The following is a 25,048-nucleotide window of genomic DNA, read 5'->3' on the forward strand; positions in this document are numbered from 1 at the left end:
TTCCACACCACCCCCCCTCCATGCCCCGTACCCCAGAGTATACTCCCTGGGCCTTTCCGATAGCAACCCATTTTAATGATCCTTGCGTTGCGCATTGGGCGGAATTCGAACAGCGATATCGGGTTCTCGACGTCCTAAATTTCAGCCCTTCAACGCTCCGATGTGGCGCAAATCTCAAACAAACGAGGCCCGCGCGCCGCCAGCTTCACCAACTCACAGCTTGCCACAACAGCCCCAACAACGGACCCTCTCAACTAACTAACTACGGAGTAACTAACTAGCTATGTAGCTAGGCAGCTAGCTCCCGGGACTGTAATATTGCTTGTTCTCTTCCCGTTGAAGCGAGGATGAGCGTATAGGCTGGCTGCGGGAACCGGTGTTCGTGGCCGTTCATTCGTCAGATAGACAGTGGAAAAGGCTCTGTAGCGCCATGTGATTGATTGCTGCATCTACATACAGCTATACGAACGTTTTTCTGCACTCATCACAATCACAATCAATTAACTAGCTAGCTATATTGTGCTTAAATTGGGCGGGTGGGAAGAACAAGGCGTTTCAGGATCCAACTGATTTATTCATCGGCAAACTCGGAACAGGCGTTGGATTTTAGTTACTCTATTGCTTGCTCAATGACTTATTTTTGGCACCTCCGTTTTCGTCACAGATGTCCATGCATAGCTTGTTTTTGCTTATTCAGATCGCTGGCTGGGTGCTCTGCTCTGGCTCGGATTTCTTGTCGGTGATCTATCGTTGCTGTCTTCCTGGGGGACGAAAATGAGCTGCATGGGATTTGCTTTGCTCTCATCGCTTAAATTCCTCCTTTGATTCCCATTGGAGGTTGACCCTCGGCGTTTTGCTGGAAAGAGCTGGTTGCCCAGCTTACCCCTTGTCACCCTTTTCTCATTCGGTTCTGTTAATATCGTGTGTCATATGCATCTTCGTATCGTCCGTCCACGTAGCATACAGTAGTATCATACAAGCATTAAATGTGCTGTTTATTCCATCAAGGGTGCCCTGTCAGGCTGCACATGAGAAGTTGCCGTTTTCGGAACGGGAGCTTAACCATCGCCAGTCCAATTCGCAGATTCATATGCGAGATCCAGGTCATCGGGAGGTAAATCAGAGTCTGACCGCCGCATAAGAAATATGGTGAAGCGTTGATTAGGAATAGGGAAGAGAGAGGAGGTTGGGAAGCAAAATGCAACATGCGTGATCTACTTCGTTGCCTGATCTACTTCTTTGCCTTGCGTTTTCCCTTCCGCTTCGAGCTTGATGTCGGAGGATCTGGAACGCTGACTGTTCCCTCCACAATGTCTTCACCCTGGTCCTTCAGCCGTTCAGTCCCGCTGATGAAGAATGTAAGATCCCGATTCTGTTCTGCTAGATCCTCGTTCGCAGCCTTGAGCTTGGTCACCTCTGCATCAAGAAACTCCACTCGCTCCATTAAGCTGGTGTTCATCGTCTTTTCTTCCCGCCATTGCTTCTCCATCGTCCGGGACATGGACTCGAATTTTTCTGCTCGGCGCTCGGCGCGGACCTTGTCGCGCTCCAGAGACGGGATAGTTTCTCGAGTCAAACTATCATACTGTGATTGCAGCTTCTCTATGTCTTTGGCTAGGCCTTCCGCTGCCTCCTGCGCGGATATCGCGCTTGCACTAGCCTGTGAAGCTTTATCCGCAGCACGCTCAACTTGCTCTTCAAAGTAGACGCGCTGGCTTTCGAGTTGGCTGGTGAGTAGGTGGGTATATTCGACGCTGATGTTTTCGAACTTTTCTCGTGGCACGGCGTCGCTCCAGTCTGGAGGGTCGAGGGCGCTGTCTCCTCTGGCTGGAAGCTCAAGCAATTTACCGTCCGACTTCCCCTGTATGATACGATGGACATAGCCGTCTCCTAGGTAGTCCCAGACCCGTTGGGAGGTAAGATCCATGGCGAACGAGTGAGACGTCTCCTTGTAGTGGTCGAAGGCATGAGCTCCGTCGTACCGTCCACACCCGACGTTGCCGCATATCAGACATATCCAGAGATTAGCCTCTGAATGGCAGACACTACACTCACTCGGCCCTTCGTCCATGGCAAAATTGACATTCCGTTTACCAAGGTCATCCTGCGTGTACCGACAGACGGGACACCCACTTCCTTTCCATCTCTGTAGACAAGTGCAATGGAAAACATGCTGGCACAGAATCGTAAGAAGCCCTGAAGTCTCGTCCATTCGCTCCAGACAGACAGGGCACGTAGGCAGTTCTATCAATGACGGCGTAGGCGGTGCCAGCGGCTTACTCGACATTGTCGAGGGGGCATCCGAAAAGGTAAACGGATCATTCTTCATATCAGGAAATTTCGACTCTGCTGCCGAAGAATTAACCTGTATCTCTACGTCTTTGACAAACACCACATGGCATGCTTCAGGCTTTGTAAAGCGTCAGCGGACATTTCTTTACCAGAAAACAAGGCAACGAACAACATACCTCCATACTATTGAACAGCTTCCCGTTCCAACCATGCTGCCATTCCTTTGCCTTTTTACCGCTCCGAAACTTCATTAAAACCATATACCTATTCGCCCGCGCGGTCTTGACCATTCGGAAATGACTAACGTCCTCCATCGTCTGTTCACCGACATACCCCAAAAAATCCGAAGGAGACAAATACGATGGCACAGCAAGAATGCATAACGTGGTACAGTCGTCTAGCGAAAGGGTTCCTTCAGACGGTCTACTTCCTCCTGATCCCGATGCTGACGCTGACGCATAGGCAGAACCAGAGCCAGAGCCAGACGGGTGGTTGGAAACAGGCGCGTGCGAAGAAGAGCCCACACCTTGCAAATAAAATAGGTCTTGGTCGTGGTTATCCTGGCTTAACGAGGGGGTTTCTTCCGCATCTCGATAAAGATGGACAATCCCGTACACGCTATCCGTCAGTCCTAGATCGAGAGGAACGTATTTGCCCTTCGTAGCCAACCCGCTGATGACATTCGAACCTATGCCTTTGGATATTTCGTTATGAACCATATTGATGCCCTGGATAGAGACGCTATCTGCTCGAGAATCACAATCGGTGTGTATCGACGTGTCTTGTAGGGATGTCGTAGCTAGCTGGCTCGCGAGATCAGTGGCGGAGGTTGGTACAGGTTTGGTCTTTTTCCTGCGAAACGGACGTATGGATTCCCGCAGCGATTTGAGTGATAGCGCGTATTCTTCGAGAGAGGCGTTGGCGTGTGGATGTGGCTCTCTTGAAGTTGTGTGTGCTTCGCTGGTTTGCTGGTGGGATAGGACTTCGAGAGTGATGTGGTAGAAGTAGGAGGGCATGCCGCCGTCCTGTTCGTGCCGCTCGCCGTGTCACCGTCCTGCAGGGGATTCTCTCACTTAGCACTCAATGTGTCGATTAGAAAGGCCTATTCGGCTCCGTTGGGCTCATGAAGCTGGTATGTCCCTGCAGCTTTGCTAGATAACTGGTCGACAAGCTACCTACAGTGAGCTCTTGGTAGGATGTTTTTCTCTAGGATGAAGCTTGTAAGCGTCGAGTGTTATCGACCGCTTATCGGCCTTATCTATCATCACGTGACATGGTTGCCTAACCTAAAATCCTTCATCAAGAGGTTCGACTAAAGTCTCGATTAAACGTTACTTGATCCAATCATCTATATATATTGTGCATACATGTTGTCGCCGTCCTTCTAGCAAGAGATGGGTAGCTAAAGTTTTCAAGGAAAGAGTAAAGGGAAAGAATATCTCCGTGAGGGGAAAGGGTAAAGGGTAAAGAGAAAGGAAAATGTGTAGCAAAGACAGAGGACAAGTGAATGTAGAATAAAAATGCAAAGGGAAGAAATAACGAGGGACGCATCCACCTCTAGAGGTATCTAGATCATCAACACTACCGGAAGCAGCTCTTGATAATCCCCTGTATAATTGCATCCTTGCGTACGAACTCCTCTGAGAAAGATGCCAGAGATTTGCCAGTAAGCGCCCGGCGGACGGCAGCAGCCTCCTTAAAGGCAGTGCGCGCGCCTTTGAGCTCAATGCCTTCAGCACCGATCAAAATTCCAAGGATAGCAAATGGTGCCGATGCCGGGTTGTCGATGATCTCAACAATAGATACGGCAGCGCTACCAATTTCACCAATAATGAGTGCTGCTGCTGCAAACCTTGTAGCAACGCCAACTGCCTGGCCAACAAATCCAGCGAAAGGAATAACCGCGAAAACAATAGATAGAACCATAAGAACAAGTTCTTTAGTCTTCTTATCCTTTTCTTCTTTACCAATCTTTTTGATTTCCTCGATAGACTTAGATGCATCCTGTAGCATAAAAAGAGGCATGCTAAAGGAAGTTACCACATCAGCGGCGTCAGCATCCAAAACTCCCATTTGCATCTCAAAAAGGGTAGCGATTGCAATGATTGATAATTTATCCAAGTAAGGGATTGCTTTATCAATGGTATCTTTTGGACTTTCCACAGTGATCTTATCCTTATCTTCAATGCGCCGTGGAAAGTTCTTGTGCAGAATATAATCATCTCCGCAGTAGTCAGGGTGGCAGCCATCTGCCTTTGGGGGGCATGTACGGCAAAAAGGATCATATATTCTATAATCCTTCCACTGAATCCACTCTTTGTCGATACCAGCTTCTTTCTGGAGGGCAATATAAAACTGTTCTTCGTCACGCATTGTGTACTCGATGACGCGGGTTCCTTCGTGGCCGTACTTGTTGTCTGCGGTAGTAAGATCCATTTCAGTACAAGGGCCCTGGCCCTTTACCTTATTCGTAGACCATTTACAGTCCATGTATTTAAGGCCTTCGCCGGTTTTGAAAGCCATGAATTTCTCCAGGCGTGCATTAATGGAATCCTTCACCCAATCAGCGTACCATTTGAACTACACAGCGTTAGTAACTAGTCCAGTCATAGTAAAGAAGTTGGAGATATGTAACGTACCCTATCGTTATAATCAGACGAAGACGAAACCTCTCTATACTTGGCAATGGCATCTTGCAGGTCTCCAGCCAAAATACTGAGTACAGCCCGGCCGCGGCAGTTTACCTGCACCTTACCAATATTTTTCTCTAGGTCGTCGAGCGTGGTAGGCCATGTAGTTGAGTCACATTGCAGGTTGTCTGATTCGACTGTCCAGCCACCGGCTTTATCAGGCCCGCGATTCCAGTTGGCCAAATCTATAGCCCAGTCAGTGGTCCCCCCAAGATTCAAACTGCGCACCCATTCAATGCGCTGTGCTTTGGTATCATCATCCATGTATGCTACCCAGTCGGTCACCCCTTGCCCCTGTGTGCCAACTAGATACCTAAGTTAGTATAATCAAGCGGCATACAATCGACAACAACTATAAGATGTGAGGAAGTCACATTCAAAAATAAGAATTTCCACATACTAGAAGATCATTAGTAAGAGCCGATAACTAGTTAACTAATGCATAGATTAGAGGAACAGACCATGAAATTATATCTGAATCCGACTGCGGATCATGCCACTTCTGGGCCGCGACGCCCTCGACGCCCGCTAAAGCATCAGTCAAGATTTCATTCAGCTCAGCATTAGCAACTGTCGTTTTATTTTGTTAGTTTACCCATCTCCAGCTAATGATAGGCTAGGTATAAATCAGAATGTATCATTTTTTGTTAGAACTTACTGTAGCCAGGGGTATCAGTGCATTTGCCAGGCTCCGCTTCCGAATGTCCATAAGAACCAGTAAACGTGCACATAGGACCGGTGCAGCTTGGGTCTGACATACGGAAGCTTCGTCCGTAACTTGAGATACCAACCATAATAGCCCAGGGTAAAACGCCGGCTTTAGTGATCATAGCAAGAGAATTGTATGTCTCTGTACGATTAACGTGGGAGCGAAGGCAGTTTCCATTAGGACAACCAGGGTTAACGAATTTATTTCCATAGTCTAGGTAAAATTTTAGCAAGAGCGATTTCAATCCAGGAAATCAACTTACCCCATTGGCCATGAAGATCGTAGGTCATATAGATAAAATAGTCGACGAAGACGTTCATCGCACGAATAGGGAATGCCTTGAGATACCAATAAGACGCTGGTAGAGCGATAGACATTGACTTCTCGCCGCGTGGGAGAGCTTCTCTTAAGAAGGCAAGGAACCTAAGGTAATTCTCTGCATCAATGGGGTCTGAGGCTGGAATCCCTTGGTCAGATGCACCGGGGTATTCCCAATCAATATCAATGCCATCAAGGTTATTAGCGTTGATAAAATTAACGATATTTTGAATGAATTTTGCTCTGTTTGCCCCAAGCATCGCATCCCTATAACGTTTATAGGTGTCTTGATCCGTGGATTGGGCCCATCCGCCGATTGACACTATTTTCTTAAAAGGTGCCTGCATAGCTTTGAATTTGTCGAACTGATCGCGGATAGTATCATCAATATGCACATCAAAGTCCTCAGTAAGGCCAGCGAAAGCAAAATGCACGTGTGTAAGGTCCTTAAAAGCCCCCTCAATCTCAGTAACGTCCATATTAAGGCAACTGCGGGCAGTATTGTAAGCCTGGAAGTAACCAATACGGTTAAAGGAAGTCCCTGGGCTCTCATTTCCCACAATATCAGTGCCGCAGTTAGAGATACAGCTATTAGTACCAGGCTTAGATGATCCAGGAGCACCTGTGTCAGCTAGAGACTCTGTACAAAATTCAGCTGTAACACCGCAGAAACCCCATCCAGAACAACAAGCATTTAAAGGACACGGATTCAACTTTGCTAAATCAGACCCGTTAAAAGGACCAGAAGGCTTCTTAGTACCAGGCATTTGTGGACCACAGCTAACACCCTCAATCTGCGCGGGCATAGGGGAGTTGCCATTGCTAAGACAGATAACCTGGCCTGGCTGTAGTCTACTACAGCCAGCCCAGCCCCAGGTCTTTTTATTGAATTTCTCGATATTATCCTGGGTAATTCCGAAATTGTCTGCCATAGCCCAGCAGCCGTCGCCTGAGCTAATAGTATAAGTAGCACATGTACCATCAGCTTGAGGTTTTGGCCGCATATCTGGAACAGTGCCTTCAGAACAGCAAATCCACTGCTTGGGAACGAGCGTTGTGCAGAGATCTGGCTTCGGGTTAAACTTGAGGAAGTCCTTGCCACGAATACCACATCGGGCGGCCAGTGCTGCACAGCTATCTGCTTCGACAACTTGGATGGCGTTGCAGTCTCCTCGAGCAGTCAGAGATCCTGTTCGAGCTGCCACAGACTGAAGGCTAGTCCTCGCACGGACTGACGTTGGCGCAACCATATGGGAGTTTGTGGAGTTATCACTTTGTGGGGCAGTGAGAATACCCAAATTCAAAAGGCGATGAATGTCCTGTCCGGCTGATGATGGAATATCAAGACATCCGCCACGAGACCACTTCTTGAGCGCTCTCTGAACCTCATCAAGATCTGCAATGTCATCCACGGCAAAAAGGCCAACAGTTCTAGCTTCTCTAGCCCAGACATTGCAGCTCTGTACCACTTGGGTACCCTGCTTAAGGTTATCGTCTGTAAAATATGAGTTAGTAAATGGAGTAATTCAATGAAGGGGGTTGGGTGAAAAGGGGAATTCAACTGGAGGAATAGAAGCCAGAAGTTCTGTGTTGGAAGAAGATACGCACTAAGAGACACTTGTTAGCTCAGGGGATATCTAAGATTTTGGAAATGGTGTGGTTACGCACCCAAATTTATTGATAAGCTCTCCGGCGCTATGTGCCTGGACCTCCGCACCAAGATATAGGCCAACAATAGCGGCGCCTGTCTTAGCCAAAAGAATAGTTTCGCCACAGGAAGGACTGTTGATGGTATAAGTTGCCAAAAGGGCAGCCGCAGAGGCAGTGTCAACTCCAGGGTTGAGCATAGGTGGGTTGGCGGTAAAAAGGGCTTCAACAGTGGCCCCCTTTGCGCCACAAACAGTCGAAGCAGTGATAGACATGCTAGTAGCGGTCTCCGGGCCTAAGTCGTCTTTTCCGTGGTCCATGGTCTTGTTCTGATAGGCTGCAATTGGCACAAAAGCGGAACGTCTGACCTTTGGCTTTCCAGCGTCAACAGTGCATGCACGGATTATCGAATGTCTAGCGTCATCGTTGTAGACATTAAGGTCGAATAGGAGAGGCTTTTTGCAGTTGGATAGAACAGGTTGGCTGTATAGGAGTGTCCAATTCCCCGGGTCAGGGCCTACCACGCTGCAGAGCCGGGGACAGCCATCAACGAGCCGTGAAGTCCATGGATCATTCTCCCAATGGGTTGCTGGAACCGGAGGGATAGGCGTGACCCCTAAATCAAATCTATGCTCGGTTGAGTTGGAATTGGCAGAGGTAAAGCCGGTTGGGTATGGATTCTCGACTCCAGGTCCAGAATGATTGGTGCCAGCGGCTTTCAAAAGAAGGGGGAAAAAGAGCGTAGGAAGAAAAGATTCCTCATGATGGAAAGGAGAAAGTAAACGAGTGAGTGGTGGCGGATGTGCTTTGAGGTCGTTGCAGTCGCCTTCCATCCTCTTTTTAATAACCACCACATTACGAGAAGCAGCCGGAGAAAACATCATGCCTTGAGCCGCTCCCACAGTACTCTGTATGCAGCACTGAGATGCCGGATATGTCCGTGAAAAGGAGAGTGCATCTGGCTAACGCAGCCTGGACCCGCAGCGGAACGACGTGAAGTTAAGAGCCAGGATCGTGGATGATGCGTGAGAAGCTTGACCCTGGTCTGCGGGTATGTATAACTATAACTAGTTATAATTATGTTGGCGCTTGTTTCAGACGTCGGAGCTTGAGCTGAGGGCTATGCAGGGGACCTCCATGCATATATTAACTATGGAGTTCTCGCCTAAGGGGCAGAGTAGTTATACTCCGTAGAGCGGGCCTGGCAGGGCAGGCGACATCTATATCAGCAGATTGGATGCAACATAGACCGTACGCAGTGCGGCATGGTGTGAAATGGTGCAATTGCTTTCCACATACGGAGTCTACCCTCTCTGGTCCGAAGTGGAACGACGCCCTTCGGCTAAGATTGCAGACGGTTCAGAGACAGAAACCAACAAGGCGTCATTCTAGGAAACCCGGCTGTTCCGACCCTGGCACCGGCGATATCAGAAGCTGCTGTATTATGCTTGATGAGCTTCTCAGGGGCTAACTCGTCTGCCTCCCTCTGGGCCATATTATGTCTTGCTCGAATACCCATTTAGACAAGAAGGGCCTTGTAGCCATGCGTCTCGGGCTCTTTCTACCACTCACTTGAATCTCTGCCTATCCAGGTTGGAAAATTCGAACTCTCCCAACATGCGCAACCTATTCTCTATCGTTTTCCTTTCCTGGCTTCTTGCTCTAGCCAGCTATGTCCAAGTTGCCGCAGCAGGCAACGACGCAGCCCATGCATTCGAGAGAATATGGCTGTATGAGATGTATGAAGTCTTTTGGTAGGTCCTTTCTTCCATATATCGAGTCGTGCTACACTGGGTGCCCGTCACTAATATCAGTACCATGATAGCGACGTCGACCCCAAGCAAACCAAAATCTTTTCGGCACAGGGGACCGGCACCGTGCCAAATAGTAATAAGGGCACAGGACCAGGCGGGAGACTCACCTACGCTGAGTTTCAATGGCGATTACAAGGCGGCAAAACTCCATTGGTTAACTTGCAATCGCCGAAAACCATTGGCGTCTATCAGGCGGCCGATGAGCTGCTGAAGCTGGGGTGGACTGGGATACTTAAGGTTGCCGACATCGACTTGACTCTCAAAGGCTATAAAGCGCCCCAAAATGATCCGAACAAGAAAAACTATATGGAACTCATAGACAGGGTTGAGAAAGAGTACTCGAATTATCGGTTGAGCTCTCCAGGCAAAACTTATGAGAGCATCTTCACTGACACAGCCCGCGCGACTCGCATTGCCGATATTTCCCATGCCATCTATACCCTTCGCGAGGAGGACAGACACACTTTCATCAGCGATAAATACATTTGGAATCGCAACGGTCTATGGCTCGCTGTGGGCCCGAATGACCAACAAAAACTGAAGTCAAAAATTTCATATGTCGACAGCAGCGGTAAAACGATATACCTCGGCGACGATTACACAGTAACCGACATTGCTAAGGTATTCGCTACGAACTGCCCAGGTGGCAAACTAGGACCAGCTTTGACATATTGGAAGTGGACGAGTGCGAAGGATATAACTGACTGGGTATGTAACCGCGTGGATGCCTCAATCTTCACTATCTCCTCCCCAGAACATCATGATTCTCTACACCTTTACCAATGCTCTTTGGCTTGTTCTTTTACCCGCATTCAACGGCCGTCCTTGATATAGAAATCCTTGAAGCTAACTAGCGGTACCCTCAACACAGCTCGCGAAATTGGGCGACGCATCACCTGCGGTAGCTGGTCAGCCGACATCCAGTCCAGAAGACATTACCCATCGACGCGTTCTAGAGAGCTGGAAGACAGTGGACCAAAAGAGCGCTATGAATTTAGCGGATCTAAACTGCAAGTGAGGGTAATACAACTATATATATGTAGAGCCTGGAAAAAGGCAACATCTTAATAGATAGAGAGTCAAAGAAGATAGAAATACGGGGATAACTATAGCAGCGCCAATTTTTCCCCCTAGATATAAAAATAATGAGCCAAACTTCTATATATAACTACCTAGGTAGTTGTTACGAGAATAGTCGCCAATACAAATACCACGATACAACCGTAGTACCTTTTCTAGTCTTACATCAAGCTTAAACCTCTGATTACCGTTTTGAGGTTAAGGAGAGACGTTCAACTTGTAGCAAAAACATTGTTATATATTAGTGGCGCCAAAATACAACTTTCCAAAGAGTTACGTATTTCACAATAACTAGAAATATAGTTGACACTTGATTTCAAAGAAGCAATGCTCCGTTCCGCGGCCCCCTTGTGTTTGGATATTTTTATTTGGTACCGTTTTCGGGTGAGGGTTCTTCTAGCTCCGAGGGATCTGGGAGAAATCCGAGCTCGCACCTTTCAATTCTCTTCAGCAATTCAGGGGGTGACCACACGTATCTTTGTACCGAACCAGTCTCTAAATCAGATCCGTGAGGGGCGCCGGTATGTTTATCGAAGTGAAGTTCATCTTGCAGACGTGGAAGTAAGTGATTATATTCTACAATCTCCATAGGATATTCCATCCAATCCACGTAGAGACTGCCTTGTAAATGGAGATCCCCCTCAGCGACTTTCCTCTTAATGTCTTGAAGGTAAAAGGGGTTGCTAGACTGCGCTGCGGCAAGTTTGAGATCGAGGTCTGGTGGGATATCAATCTTCTTGTAAAGTTCTTCGTAATCGCAGAAGATACACGCAATTGCAACTGCTTGTCTCATGGAGGGTGCTCTATTAGCAAGTTCTTCTAGCGTATAAATGCTTGGTTTGAGAGGGAACCAGGTAAGTAATGGCTGCGGTGCGTCATCTGGCCATCCATTATAAAATTCCTGGATATCGTTGATCATGATACGACGTGCAGAGATGGCCGCTCGGAGGCTATTATACTTGCCCCCGCGCATGGGTGGTATCTCGCGGCCGGGTACCCTTTGTGCACGCCATGAGTTTTGTTCAATCTCAGCAGCCCAGAAGCGAGCAAACATGGTGTGATGGTAAATTCCTCGTAAAACGCAGGATAACTCAACGTCTGACATCTCAAACGGTCGGACAAGGCGCGCATATCGTTCAACATTGCCTTCGTAGGCTGCCATCTGGATCAAAAGTGTTTTATTCACAGTGGGTAGATCCTGGGGAAGTGGCGTATAGAGGAGCTGAGCTTCCTCGGGAGTTAGATGGGTATGGCCTTCTAGTCGTACTCGCTCCCCATCAGTAAGGCGATCATCCTCCTCAATACCTGGCCAATGTTTCTCATATGGCCATCCATATCCAAATGGTGCTAAAGGTAATGGTTCCCGCTGTTGAAGTTTCCACCGCACTTCTGTGTCACCATTTAGATATGCTGGAAATTTGGGGTTCTCGAGGGTAATTGACAAAGTATAGTCGTTCATAACAGCATAGCGATAAGGAACTGCCATCACTGCGTCAAAAATAGCTCGACCGCCTTCTGTTTTGCTTTCACGGGCTTCCTCGGCAATTGAAACGTCTGGTAGTAGGTCCAATTCGGCATAGAGACTGTCATAGCCGGCCGCAGCACAAGCGCGCCCCACCTGATAGCGCATGGATGGGAAGCGCTGTGCTATCTGGCGATAGGTGTCCTCGGTTGCAAAGTCCGGATACCATATACAATAAGGCTGTGTCGTCTTGTCCGAGTTGTCCATATCTTCGGGGATCACATTGCTCATGATGAGTCGAGCATTGCGAGCACGGGCAAATTCCGGATGGGATATGCAGATTTCCCTGACAGCAGGGCTTGTTGCAAACGCATAATGGCAGCGGATGCCTCGAATCACAGATGAGCATCCAAACCGGCTGTCCACGTCCTGTGGTACCCCTTCACCCCGAATGGCAGCAAGGCGTTCGTCATAGTTAGCCTGGGAAGGCGGGTCATCATAGTCAGCCTTGCAAAAAGGCTTTGGACACACAACTACCTGCTCCATCGCTTGATGTTCCTCGATAAAGGTAGACTTGTAATAATGCAAGCTGCTGTGTATTGAAGGCGGGTTGTAATATAGCTAACTAGGTAGTTGTTAGTTATTTTATATCACGGAAAAGTGTTGTTGATAAGAGGATTTAAATCACCCTACCAATATGCACGTGATCTATTAACTAGTCGTCTCCGATGGACGAATTTGTAACCCCCCATCTCCATCGTCGTGGAGACAACGCTCCCGTCTTCGCCTATATTTAGGTATATATAGAAAGCCGCAGTTATAACCTTCACTACAGATATGTAACCCAGTTATTACGAGGCGATTTATGCCAAGAGGTCCCCCAAAAACTCAGTTATGTAGCTTAGATAAGCAGCTGGTTAAGCTTTAGGTTCGTACCGAGAGTCCTTAGCCAATTAATAGATAGTTTGAATTTTACATAATATCATATATATCGCCCTCCCGTATATATAGAGGCAAGGGAGGTAAGGGAGGTAAGCAGAGCCATATTCCACTTCCCTGTGTACATTGCAGAGGTAAAAGGGGTAATTCTTTTAATATAAATCTGGATACATGTGGTCTTGGCATAACCACCATAGTAATCGGGGTTATAACCAACCCAAAGGACCCCCCCCATATATAACCACTAGGTATATATAAGGTCGCGGTTTAAGATTGATTTACCCACTAGTTATAACAAAAGTATTAAAGCGGGGAGTCATATGTAGACATTTTAACCGAGACCCTCAATGCATGACACTAGATAATGTAACTATAGCACTAATTAGCGCCGACAAAACTAACGGAATGTTCGACATATATGAACCCACATAGCCCTTAGCAGGAGGCAATATAGCTCCCACAGCGGCCTGGAGTTTTGCCCGTCTCTTTTCTTCCTTTATCCATGCGCCTTTCCCCCCCATCTATGGGACCTCGCTAGTTGGAGGGACTCGCTGTTTACCCCTGGGTAGAAGCCTAGCCCAGAACCAGTGTTAAATGGTGGACTAACAAGCAACGCTGCTCCTTTTCTGAGGATTAGAATGCTACAGTACTAGGCCAGAAATCATCCCCCAACCCAGTACATCCAAACATGTATATAGGCAAATTGAAATAACCAATAACTCAACAACCAGATGCTCAATTATAATAAAAAGGGCTTAAATGATAGGGAAAAGACATAGTAATATACAGGTAACCCGAAATAACAAAAGAAATCGCTCCTTAGTACTTAGTTTGCCATCCTCTGGCAGAGCTCCTTCCTCTTTGAATTAGCATCAGATTCAGCCAACATAACACGTTATGGCATGATTTATCGCGATAATAAGTGGTGGATGTATATACCTGGTACCTAGGTACTTATCTCGGAGTGGGTCCACCGGTGATGTCTGGCAACTGACTACCTACCTAGGTAGGTATCTCCTAGTACCTAAGTCATAGTGACAGTAACTAACTCCGTAGCATGGAATGTGAACCCTCGCAGTGTATATACCTCACTCTCTATAGGAGCTTCAAGAGCGGACCAGGACATCAACGAGGAAGAACGATATGTGCCTCCCTATAGTTATGCCGTAGACGTGGTGCAATGGACGGCCTGCTACGAACGCCCAATTCCGCAGTGATACTTGTTGTATCTCCGCAAGAAGATGGATATAAAGACTGGCACTGTAGGTTCCAGGACTTAACTGAGCTGCTTCTGCAGGTACAAAGTGCATTCTCCAGTTTCATACCATGGCTCTACAAGGTCTCCTGCTACTCCTTGCCGGCACCGAGTTGGTGCTTGGTGGTGTCATCGCTCACAGGGGCATCACCCCCGTCAACCCTCATGACGACAAGGCAACATCTTTCTGTAGTTGGTGGCTTGACTATAACGAGCAGACGCCGTGCGACCAGATTCTCCAGACAAACTCTATCACTCTCGAGCAGTTCCAACGCTGGGTGAGTTGCGTGACTTTTTCCCTTTTTGTCTGAAAAGTCAGCTAAACGCCATCTTTAACAGAATCCGTCCATCACTGGTTCTTGCAACGGCTTGACCGTCGGCCGCTCTTATTGCGTGGAGGCTGCCTTTGAACCCTCGCCAACTGCATCACCAACACCGACGGTGTCGCAGACGACGTCGACTACAGCACCCACTCGTACTCCAGGAGGTGAGTTGTGTGCCCCGTCTTGATATATATATGAAGGAGAAGCCATGCTAAACAAGGGGCGTCTCTCCTCATTTAGCCATTGAGACACCGCAGCCCACACAGCCGCAAATCGCGGACAACTGTAACGCATTCTACCTCGTCAAGTCCGGGGATAGCTGCGCCGCCATTGCTGCCGCTCACCAAATCACCAGCGCCCTATTTTTGGCATGGAACCCAAGCGTGGGTAATGACTGCTCTGGTTTGTGGGCGGATTCTTATGCTTGTGTCTCGATTGTCGGCTACCAGGCGCCTACCTCGTCGGCCCCCCAGCCAACTCCTACGAAGCCATCTAACGGGTAAGATATATATCCTCCCTGCACCGCGTCTCTGCTTGGAATCTTACCCTGCGTCTATCTCTAGGATTGAAACACCCGTGCCAACGCAGGGCAGAATGGTCGATAACTGTGAGAAGTTCCACCTAGTACAGTCTGGCGAGGGCTGCTCTGCCATTGCCTCTAAATATGGTATTACCGTCGCCGAGTTCGTTCGATGGAATCCGTCGGCTGGCAGTGACTGTAGCGGTCTTTGGGCTAATGCGTACGCTTGCGTCTCTGTCATCGGTTGGAAGCCGACACCAACTCCACCCACTACAACCAAGCCTAGCAACGGCATTCAGACGCCAACACCCACCCAGCCAGACATTGTTGGTAACTGTAACAAGTTCTATCTCACGAAACCCGGTGATTCGTGTGCCAGTATTGCTTCGCAGAATGGTATCCAGCTAGCTGATTTCCTCAAATGGAACCCCAAAGCAGGAAACAACTGCGCGGGACTTTGGGCCAACGCAAACGCTTGCGTGTCTGTTATCGGGTATACTCCAACTCCAACTCCAACCAAGCCTGGAAATGGGATCCAAACACCGACACCGATCCAAAATGGCATGGTCACAAACTGTAAACAGTTCCATTTTGTTGAGCCTGGCCAGACCTGTTCAGTTATTCAGGCGAAGTACAAGGTCTCGCTTGCGGACGTCGTCAAGTGGAATCCTGCCATTACTGCGAACTGCAGTGGTATGTGGAGCAAGGCCTATCTTTGCGTTGGAACTCTTTGATGTAAACACATGCCACGTCTTGGAATATCAGGGTATATATATAATGAGAGAAGGTCATGCAGCATGGCTAGTTAGCTATATCCGGGCCAATGGAAATTTTGAGCTTTTTATACATGTAGCAAACAAAACAATTGTCTACTCATTGCAAAGATGCTGTCCTAAACAGGAGGATAGAAGAAATTGATAACAGTGGTTCCATTAAGGTATCATTCGAGGTTGAATTACACTTTAACCAATCTTGATTAAGATCCACATTAACTAATGGTCTTGGCACTGAGGACTTGAGAAGGCGGCTGAAGGCGGTCAGGCAGCAAGGCAACAACAAGGCAGGCAACAACAAGAGTCAACTACGGGTACGGTCTACGGAGCAAGTCTACGAGAAAAGCAAGAGCATATATGCTTCAAAAGATGATTTATTTTGAAGGCGAAGGGTGAACTAGAATAGTATCTAGAGTAGTGTATTTAGGTGTAAGTAGAGGGTAAAGAACGGACGTGCCAGTCCCAGAGAGTCGAGTCGAGTCGAGGAGTTCAAATGCTTCATCTTCAAGGAATGAGGGTCCCCAACGCCATAACCGGAGTGTAAAAAAGAGCTCATCCCAGGAAGAAAAGGTATTCGTAGGGCGTCAAAAGGAAGAAAAAGAAAATGAGGTACAGCATCAAAAATGTAGGTCGTCAGAAACAGAAAACAGAACAAGAAGGGCAGGGCAGATCTAGTTTCCTCCACGCAGCCGGAGAACCAAATGGAGCGTACTCTCCTTCTGGATGTTGTAGTCCGACAACGTCCGGCCGTCCTCAAGCTGTTTTCCAGCGAAGATGAGTCGCTGCTGGTCTGGAGGGATGCCCTCCTTGTCTTGGATCTTTGTCTTAACGTTGTCAATGGTATCTGAAGACTCGACTTCCAATGTGATTGTCTTGCCGGTCAATGTCTTTACGAAAATCTGCATACCACCACGCAGACGAAGGACGAGATGAAGAGTAGACTCCTTCTGGATGTTATAGTCGGACAGGGTCCGACCGTCTTCGAGCTGCTTTCCGGCGAAGATAAGACGTTGCTGGTCTGGGGGGATGCCCTCCTTGTCTTGGATCTTGGTCTTGACGTTGTCGATGGTATCGCTGGACTCGACCTCAAGAGTGATGGTCTTGCCGGTCAAAGTTTTCACAACTGGTGGCTGTTAGTTCAAAGTTCGGGTAATGGTTCGGTTCGTGGGTGGCGAGGGCGAGGGCGAGGGCGAGGTAACTTACAGATCTGCATACCACCACGGAGGCGGAGGACGAGGTGGAGGGTGGACTCTTTCTGTATGTTGTAGTCGGACAGGGTCCGACCGTCCTCAAGCTGCTTTCCGGCGAAGATAAGACGTTGCTGGTCTGGGGGGATGCCCTCCTTGTCCTGGATCTTGGTCTTGACGTTGTCAATAGTGTCGCTGGACTCCACCTCCAGGGTGATAGTCTTGCCCGTGACTGCGTGGTTGTTAGTATATCGTCGTCGTTGTTGCCTGCCATCTTCTGGGGGAGGTCAACTTACGTGTCTTGACGAAAATTTGCATGATGACTGAGTTCTATGTGTATTCTTGAGGGAGAAGTAGAGTAATGGTTTGATGCTGAAGGGAGCTTGGTGGCACTGAAGCAGACGGTTGCTGTCCTGGCTTCGGGTTCGAGAAAAGTGGCCTGGGTTGGTTGTTGTAAGAAGGAGGAAGAGGAAGAGTCACAGCAGGCGGCAGGCGTGGTTTATATAGGAGCGGCTGCGCCGGTGCGGAGGGGGCGGTGACTGCCCGCGCTAAGGCCGAAAGCGGAAGTCGGCAGGCAGAAGATGCTGGAAGGTGCGAGAACCAATCAGAGTTGAGGACGTGGTGAGTCAGCTAAGACAAGCCACCGCCCGCCGTCAGCCTCGGCAGATGACGTAGGGATCACGTGGTGGCCAGGGGCAGAAGCTTAGTAAGTGAAGGATTGAAAAAGCAGAAGTGATGCAAGTCAAAGCGAATATGGAAGTTGATGCATTGATTTGATGCAAGTATATAGCTAGAGAACCCGAAATAGCGCTATGCTGAAGGACATGAAGAGACAGACAGACAGACAGACAGACAGACGTCTTGATATGTGGGACTGTAAATACATCACCGAGTAGTATAAAGGTAAACTCTGGCGTGATATGATAAACAACGTATTTATCATTATTAAAAAAGTAACTCCAAGAAAAGGAAAAAAAGATCAAACAAACAAACACTTCTTTCTTTCTTTCTTCTTCGTCTCAGATCATAAGGTAAGTAAGTTAGTTAGATAGATCATCGTAGGTCCCTCGCTTCTCAACCAGCAGGGGGAGCCATTTTCATATCTTCGTCAGTCGAGGCCAAAACTGAACGCACAAGCAATAGAAGTGAAGTAACAAGAACACGGGAAGAAAGGTGAGAAACAAAAAAGGATTAAAAAGGATCAACGGCAAGGTCGGCAGGGAAAGGGATGTGGGTTCAACTCGACCCGTCTAGCCATGTTTGATTGCGCGTGTATATTCCGCGGCAAAAAGAGGCGACGGGGAGCGAAGAAAGGAAAAAAAGAAAAACAGAAACAACCAAATAGCCGACGAACGAACAATGGCAGGGACTAACAGTACACATATATCCCCAGTGAGGTATGGGTAGGTAAAACAGGAAACAGAAACAGAAACTGGACTTCCAACATGTAGATAAGCAGAAAACGACAAATAGAGCGTGGATAGTTCGTAAAGAATGACGGATTAAATCGTAAACACGTAATGCGTGAAGGGTATGCGAGTGGGAAAGCAAGAATAGCTTTATCTCATCTCGCGTGCTGTAGGTGACTGGCTGGGGAACGGTCAAACAACAGTATAGATAGATAGATAGGGGGGTTGGGGGGTAGATGCAACAACGGAACGCAACACAGGACGCTTCATCATCATCATCATCATAAAAACAGTTTAGTTCGTTCATCATATCATCCGTGAAATCGATCTGTAGAGAACTTGGGGAAAAATGTGCGTATAAACTTTTAAGTAAGTTGCAAGAAAGCCGCGATCAAGAGACGAGAACCCCCCTCCTCATCTCAAGATCAGCAAGTTTCATCTTCTTGACTCTGGCGGCGGGCCGCTCGCCTACCCAGCCCCATTTGCGTCTTCGTTCACGCTTGTCGCGGGGCCCTCGATCGTCAGAGTCGGCTAGTCAATTGGCCCTTATGACCAAACGACTGACGAACTTGTTGGAAAGGCAGTCGAAGTCTTCTCGGTCAAAGATGGAATTCTCGCCTCGTCCGCGCAGGTAGGTCTCGTACTGTCGTACGTGGCCACGTACTTCGGTCATGGCAGCACAGACGTCAGAGTTGAAGTTGAAGATCTGTTGGTGCTGGGCGGTGTCCCAATCGGTGAAGGCGGGGAGCTTCTGCGAGATTGCCTGGAAGAGACCGACGATGACGCCGACGGGGATGGACTCCATGTCGTTGCAGAACTTGGTCACGGCGACGGGGTCCTGGACGCGGTAGTGGCAGTCGAACTGCATTTCTTCCCATACGGCTAGCAGGATGGTAGCGAGCATGAAGATGATGGGCCAGTTCTTGAGTTTCTCGCCGCTGTAGACGCTGGAGTAGAGGGCGGACAGCTCCTCGAGGACGTCCTTCTGGAGCTCGCGCCACATGTTTGCCATGGCACACTTGACCTGGAAGTTGATCATGACGGGAGCCATGACCTTGCCGTTGTACTGGCTGTCGCAGTCGTCGACTTTGCCGGAGAAGGCCTCTTCCTCGAGTTCGCCTAGACCCTCGACCATGGTGACGTGCATGGTGAGGTTGTAGGCGAGGGTGAGCTTGAGGGCCTTTCGGATGACGGGCAGCTTGGTGCGGAAGTAGAAGCGGTAGGCAGTCTTGAGCATCTGGGTGAGGAAGGGGGTGCCGGCGAAGTACTCGTCGACAAAGCCTTCGTAGCTGCCGTTGCCGTCGATGTGGCGGTCGAGGTAGTCCGAGAGCATGGCGGTGGAGATGCCTTCCATGCCGGCGGAGAGCTTGGCGGTCTTGAGGTCGAAGTGGGTGGCGGGACGGTTCATGGTCTCGACCCAGTCGAGGTTGAAGCACTCTTCATCATGAACATAAACCTCTCTAGCCTTGACGGGGAGGACCTGGCCGTAGCCGTGGGTGATGAAGAGGGTGCGTTCCTGGTCGGAGAAGCCGGTGATGTTGCCGACGGAGAAACCCAGAGTCACATGACGCTCGTAGTCGGCCTTCCAGTCTTTCATGAAGTAGCCGATCTCTTTGATGTCGATGCGGGTGCATGGAACCTGCCAGAGACGGGCGTGCGAAGGCTGGCAGCCCGTACACGGCTCTCCTTTGTCGCACTACCATCTGTTAGCATCTCACCTCTTTTTATGTATGTGAAAGGAAGAAAGAGAGGGACGAAGCTTACCGTCTTCTTGAGGAACTTGCAGCGGAGACAGGCTCTGAGTTTGCGGATCTCGCTAGCCTGTTTCCGCTGGTCAGGCCGGAGCGGGCCCTTCCGCTTACCGATCTTCTTCTCGCCGTTGCCACTGCCGTCCTTACCACCGGTGCTCTGCTTGCGAACCTTGGTCTCTGCGTTCTTCGCCGCGATCGGACTCTTCCGCGATGGTTTTCTGCTCGGCGGCGATCCCGCAGCAGACACATGTGAACCAGCACCAGAGCCAGAAGAAGAAGAAGCAGTGGACGAGGCCTTGGGTGACCGTGTAGGCGAAGAGGCGGACTGCTTCTTTGTGAGTACCGGCATCGGCCTGACCATGGCGATGGGGCTGACCGCGGTGGGCGAGATGGAGCCGTGGGAGACCAGGTCGCAGGAGACACGACGCGGCAGGGGAAGGCCGTAGTCGAAGTCGAGAGCGGACTCTGAGCCAGGCGAGTGCATGAGTGGGGAAAGCGAGACATCGACAAAGGAGCCAAACGAGTTCCGTGAGTGGAGGGAGTGGTGGTCTGAGAAGGAGGACTCTGACAGGCTGCGGTTGTGCAGTGTCTGGCTGGGGTTGATGAAGATGGGATGGTGCTGCTGGTGGTGGTGATGGTGTCCGTGGTGGTGGTCCTGGAAGGGAGACGACTCTATGGAGTGAGCTCTGTCTATGGCCGTCCATCCGTTGTCGCTGCTGGCGCTGGTGAGGGAGCGGACCTCGAGGTAGCTGTCGACGGGCGAGCTGCCGGCCTCGTAGACAGAAGCAGCAGCGGCGGCGGCAGCACTCATGGCAGCCGTGGTAGTGGCAGTGGTGCCGTCCATGGGGAACGCCCCGAGCTCAGCCTGGAACTCGTGCCAGGTGGTGAAGGGGACCAGGTCTACGGGCGTGGAGAGCGGGAGGTAGGAAGAGCCATCCAGCATGCCCGCGGTGGTGGCGTCCATGTGATGATGCTGCTGGTGCTGGTGATGCACCTCCGTCTCCGTGACGGGCAGCATGGGCAGGCCGATGGGCGACTGCAGCGGCATGGTGGTATATGAGTAGTCCGGTTGACTCTGGTGGTGCTGATGCTGATGATGCTGGTGCTGGTGGTGCTGGTGCTGGTGGAACTGGAGGTGAGGCTGGAGGCGTTGGAAGTGCCACTCCGCCATGAGCCCCGGGTCAGCAGAAGCAGCAGCATCGTAGGCCGTTGTGGTCGCCGTTGCACTGGATGTCGCAGCAGCAGCAGCAGAAGTCGTTGCAGTCTCGTCCGGCCATGAGTGCGAGAGGTAGGCCCTGGGGCTGTAGTCGAGGCCAACGAGGCCGTCAGCAGTCAGCTCGACCTCAGCCATGTTGTGGTGTCTCTGCTCAGGTCGTCTCGTCGTCAGTCGTCAAGGGGGCAGCAGCCGTCAAGCGTCAAGGGGTCGTCAGCGTCAAGTCTGCTTCAGCCGCTCAGCTCGTCTCTTCCTGTCCACTCGATGAGGCCTGAGAGGATGAAGGAAGAAGAGAAATGAAAGATGGAGAACAAGTGGAAGCAGAAGATGGAGAAGAAGAAGAAGAAAAGGCGTCGCGACTTTCTTTACTCTCTTTACTTTCTTCCTCTAAGTCTTTCTACTGTTTCTGTGGGGGAAGAAGAAGAGGAAGAAGTCGAAGGAAAAGGAAAAAAGGCCAAAGCAGCGGTGAAGGCCTTCCCCGCCACTGCCACGCCCTTTTCTCTACTGCCACTTCTGTCTACTGCTACTTCTGGCTGCTTACTTTGCTAGTGCGCTTCAACTCTCTTACTGCTTCCCCTTCGGACCTACCCCATGCTGTCCCTCTGCCGACAGCCCTGCGGCCACGCACCCCCCGGGTCCCATGCACGTCCCGGTCATCCTTGTTCCTTGCAAGGCGAGAGCATGAAGAAGATGAAGACAGACAGTTGAGGACGACAGGAGAGAGCACACGGTGGCTGGGGTGGGAAGAGACAGATGCAAACGAGGGCAGACATAGACATGCATAGAAAGAGACAGACAGAGACAAGAGAAACAAGAGAGTAAAGACAAGAGAAGGACCGCTACTTTGGCAGCGGTGAAGTTAAGAGGTCGAGGGAGGTCGATGTCGATAGTCGACGGGGCAGCCTCTTCCTCTTTTTTCGTCTCTTTTCGTTCTTGTCCTTAAACTAGAGGACTGTGCGACGGGTTTTTCTTTTCTTTTTGGCCTGAGATGAAGACAAGACGAACTGGAGACGCGGAAGAAGCAGCAGAGAAGAGCAGATGATGAGATGATGAGATGGGACGACGATGACTTGCATCTTCTTCTTGACGGGCCGCTGCCGGGTTCGGGCTTCTGACTGGCTGGTCGGCTAACTTAGAGGTAAGGCTAGGCAAGTGTTAAGGGTTAAGAGTTAAGAGTTACTTAGTAAGACGACAATACCAACACAACAATACAGACTCGTCTACCAGTAAGGACAATAGTTATTAGTTATGGGAGTAGACGAGGGATAGAAAAGACAGCCTGAGCCTGATGCCGACCAGAAGAGTCGTCTTCCCCCCTTCCATCACCAGCACCAAGAAGACCATCGAGAGGAAGCAGAAGACGAAGAAGCAGAAGTCGAGAGAGAAAAAGCAAAGCAAGATGATATCAATACCCTCCCTCTTCGCCACGCAGCCTCCGCTCCTCCAGAAAGGCGCGGAGAAAGAGACAGAGACCTCCCGCGCGCAGGCAGAGGTCGTCGGCAGATGCCTGCCCTTTCTCAGAGGGGAAGAGGCGTCTCTCTCGCTGCCTCTCAACGGCCATGGAGTGCAGTCGCTGGCCAGAGAGCTGCATGTAGAGTACCTGCTGGATGCGCTGGGGGACTATCCCGCGCGCTTTGTCGGGTTGGACGCCAGCAGGCCGTGGATGGTCTACTGGGCCTTGACGGGGCTGGCACTCCTAGGAGAAGACGTCAGTGTCTTCAGAAGAAGGTTAGTCTCTTACTTTCGTTCTTACTTTGTCGTTACTTTGGTCGTTACTTTGATTTGAGTTGATGTGCAGTGTTGACGGATACAGAGTTGTTGCTACTGCTGCGCCGATGCAGAGTGGCTCAGGGGGGTTTGGCGGCGGGCATGGACAGATGGCTCACTGTGCCTCCTCCTATGCCCTGACCCTCAGCCTGGCCATGGTCGGAGGGGAAGAAGCATTCGCCCTTATCGACAGACTCGCCTGGTTAGTCCCTCTTCTGATACTAATGCTGCTAATGCTTCTATTTTAATCATATGCTACTGCTATTTTAACATATGCTAACGGCAGTAGTTGGAGATGGCTGGGACAGCTCAAACAAGCCGACGGAGGGTTTCAAGTCAGCGTTGGAGGCGAGCAGGACGTCCGGTCAGTTCTTCTTATCTTCCACCTCGTTTAGAAACTTCCGCTAACTTGGGTCATGCTGCTGCTTCTTTTTGGGATAAAAGAGGAGCCTACTGCGCTATGGTAATGATAGCCCTGCTGGATATACCGCTAGAGTTGCCACCAGATGCCCCTGCGCGCGAGGCGGGACTCTCCCACTTCACCAGCGGGCTGCCGGATTATCTCGCCAGATGTGCGTCCTCACTCTTCGTTTTACTTTTGATAGACACTGATGATTGATTGATGTAGGTCAAACGTATGAGGGAGGGTTCTCAGGGAGTCCCGGCACAGAGGCCCATGGTGCATACACCTACTGCGCCGTCGCATGTCTCTGCATCATGGGCCACCCACATACCATGCTCAACAAGTAACCACTCACCACTTCCTATTTATCTTATTGTTAAACTGACGGGATGAAGGTATACGGATCTGCCGTCGCTGATATCCTGGCTCTCGGCAAGACAGTATGCACCCGAAGGCGGCTTCTCGGGCAGGACCAACAAGCTGGTCGATGGCTGCTACAGCCACTGGGTCGGAGGATGTTGGCCGCTGATCCAACAGGCCCTGTCTGCCTCTACTTCTGAATCTGAATCAGTGGCTTCCCTCTACAGTCGCGAGGGCTTGACCAGATATATCCTCAACTGCTGCCAGTCGCAGTATGGCGGCCTGCGGGATAAGCCGGGGAAGTAAGCCATCCCCGATCAACATCCCCAATCCAGCCTGTTAGCTAGTTACTGTATGGATAAGGCTGACAACTCTCTAGACACGCGGATTCTCATCATACATGTTACACCTTGGCTGGCCTAAGCAGTGCCCAGCACACGCATGTCAACACCACCACCTCCACCACTACCACTACTTCCTCTTCTCTAGAAGCTGCATTCGCATGGACTGCATCTCCCATTCCCGTCCGAGAAGACGACACAGACACGGTCTACGAGGAAAAGGACCAGCTGGCGCCATTGCACCCTCTATTCGTCATCCCGCATGCTGCCGTCGACGCCATTCATTCATGGTGCACCGCGAATCCCATCTCCCTTCCGTCTCCGGACAGCTAGCCAGTCAACCACGCTAGTGCTTTTTCTTCCTCATCTCATGTATACTGACGTACGTACATAGCTACTAGTAGATGCAGTGCCATGTCATGTCCTGACATGCAAGGACTTCTTTGTCTGCCTGTCGTTCTGCATCTGCCTGTGGACGAAAAAGAAGGGGAAGAAGAGGAAGAAGCCATGCTTTAAGTAGAGAAGATAGGCAGCATGCTTGCCCTTTACGTTTCACCCTGCTTCTTCTCCGCTTCTTTGGTGCATGAATTACTTGCTTAGTAGTTACATACATAACTCTGCAGCTGCATCTCGATGGCGGAGGTAGGGTCGTATGTAGTTATGCATGAAGTCTGTCTGTTAATCCATGTAACTATGTATGTACGCCTGTTAATCCATGCTCAATATGTACGTCCCTACGCGCCCTGCCCTGCTCCCGCCCTTAACCCTGCGAGCTAAGTTGAAGAAGACTCCAGT

The 25,048-nt window shown here is 49.9% G+C and overlaps 8 protein-coding genes across 8 annotated transcripts; 3 read left to right on the plus strand and 5 right to left on the minus strand.

The window, feature by feature from the left end:
- Positions 1-1,231: 1,231 nt before the first annotated feature.
- On the minus strand, positions 1,232-3,308 carry MGYG_06914 (RING finger protein; the record flags this gene model as incomplete). Its single annotated transcript, XM_003170875.1, has 2 exons — positions 1,232-2,410; positions 2,469-3,308. 2 exons carry the CDS (start codon positions 3,306-3,308, stop codon positions 1,232-1,234), a joined length of 2,019 nt encoding a protein of 672 aa, XP_003170923.1.
- Positions 3,309-3,873: 565 nt separating this feature from the next.
- Positions 3,874-8,230, minus strand: MGYG_06915 (killer toxin alpha/beta; the record flags this gene model as incomplete). Its single annotated transcript, XM_003170876.1, has 7 exons — positions 3,874-4,872; positions 4,932-5,276; positions 5,440-5,552; positions 5,641-5,904; positions 5,954-7,490; positions 7,674-8,139; positions 8,178-8,230. 7 exons carry the CDS (start codon positions 8,228-8,230, stop codon positions 3,874-3,876), a joined length of 3,777 nt encoding a protein of 1,258 aa, XP_003170924.1.
- Positions 8,231-9,273: 1,043 nt separating this feature from the next.
- MGYG_06916 (hypothetical protein) lies at positions 9,274-10,488 on the plus strand (the record flags this gene model as incomplete). The annotated part of the gene is made up of 3 exons (XM_003170877.1): positions 9,274-9,410; positions 9,482-10,178; positions 10,342-10,488. 3 exons carry the CDS (start codon positions 9,274-9,276, stop codon positions 10,486-10,488), a joined length of 981 nt encoding a protein of 326 aa, XP_003170925.1.
- Positions 10,489-10,914: 426 nt separating this feature from the next.
- MGYG_06917 (hypothetical protein) lies at positions 10,915-12,558 on the minus strand (the record flags this gene model as incomplete). The annotated part of the gene is made up of 1 exon (XM_003170878.1): positions 10,915-12,558. The coding sequence occupies one exon, from the start codon at positions 12,556-12,558 to the stop codon at positions 10,915-10,917; it is 1,644 nt and encodes a 547-aa protein (XP_003170926.1).
- Positions 12,559-14,277: 1,719 nt separating this feature from the next.
- MGYG_06918 (LysM domain-containing protein) lies at positions 14,278-15,783 on the plus strand (the record flags this gene model as incomplete). The annotated part of the gene is made up of 4 exons (XM_003170879.1): positions 14,278-14,484; positions 14,546-14,693; positions 14,770-15,028; positions 15,093-15,783. 4 exons carry the CDS (start codon positions 14,278-14,280, stop codon positions 15,781-15,783), a joined length of 1,305 nt encoding a protein of 434 aa, XP_003170927.1.
- Positions 15,784-16,493: 710 nt separating this feature from the next.
- MGYG_06919 (ubiquitin) lies at positions 16,494-17,327 on the minus strand (the record flags this gene model as incomplete). The annotated part of the gene is made up of 3 exons (XM_003170880.1): positions 16,494-16,945; positions 17,026-17,241; positions 17,306-17,327. The coding sequence occupies 3 exons, from the start codon at positions 17,325-17,327 to the stop codon at positions 16,494-16,496; spliced, it is 690 nt and encodes a 229-aa protein (XP_003170928.1).
- A 1,626-nt stretch (positions 17,328-18,953) lies between these two features.
- MGYG_06920 (hypothetical protein) lies at positions 18,954-21,520 on the minus strand (the record flags this gene model as incomplete). The annotated part of the gene is made up of 2 exons (XM_003170881.1): positions 18,954-20,114; positions 20,183-21,520. 2 exons carry the CDS (start codon positions 21,518-21,520, stop codon positions 18,954-18,956), a joined length of 2,499 nt encoding a protein of 832 aa, XP_003170929.1.
- A 1,150-nt stretch (positions 21,521-22,670) lies between these two features.
- On the plus strand, positions 22,671-24,586 carry MGYG_06921 (farnesyltransferase subunit beta; the record flags this gene model as incomplete). Its single annotated transcript, XM_003170882.1, has 7 exons — positions 22,671-23,110; positions 23,196-23,351; positions 23,439-23,513; positions 23,594-23,721; positions 23,778-23,895; positions 23,948-24,214; positions 24,292-24,586. The coding sequence occupies 7 exons, from the start codon at positions 22,671-22,673 to the stop codon at positions 24,584-24,586; spliced, it is 1,479 nt and encodes a 492-aa protein (XP_003170930.1).
- Between the last annotated feature and the right edge of the window lie 462 nt (positions 24,587-25,048).

This window comes from Nannizzia gypsea, genomic scaffold, assembly GCF_000150975.2.
Source record: "Nannizzia gypsea CBS 118893 supercont1.6 genomic scaffold, whole genome shotgun sequence".
Taxonomy (NCBI): domain Eukaryota; kingdom Fungi; phylum Ascomycota; class Eurotiomycetes; order Onygenales; family Arthrodermataceae; genus Nannizzia; species Nannizzia gypsea.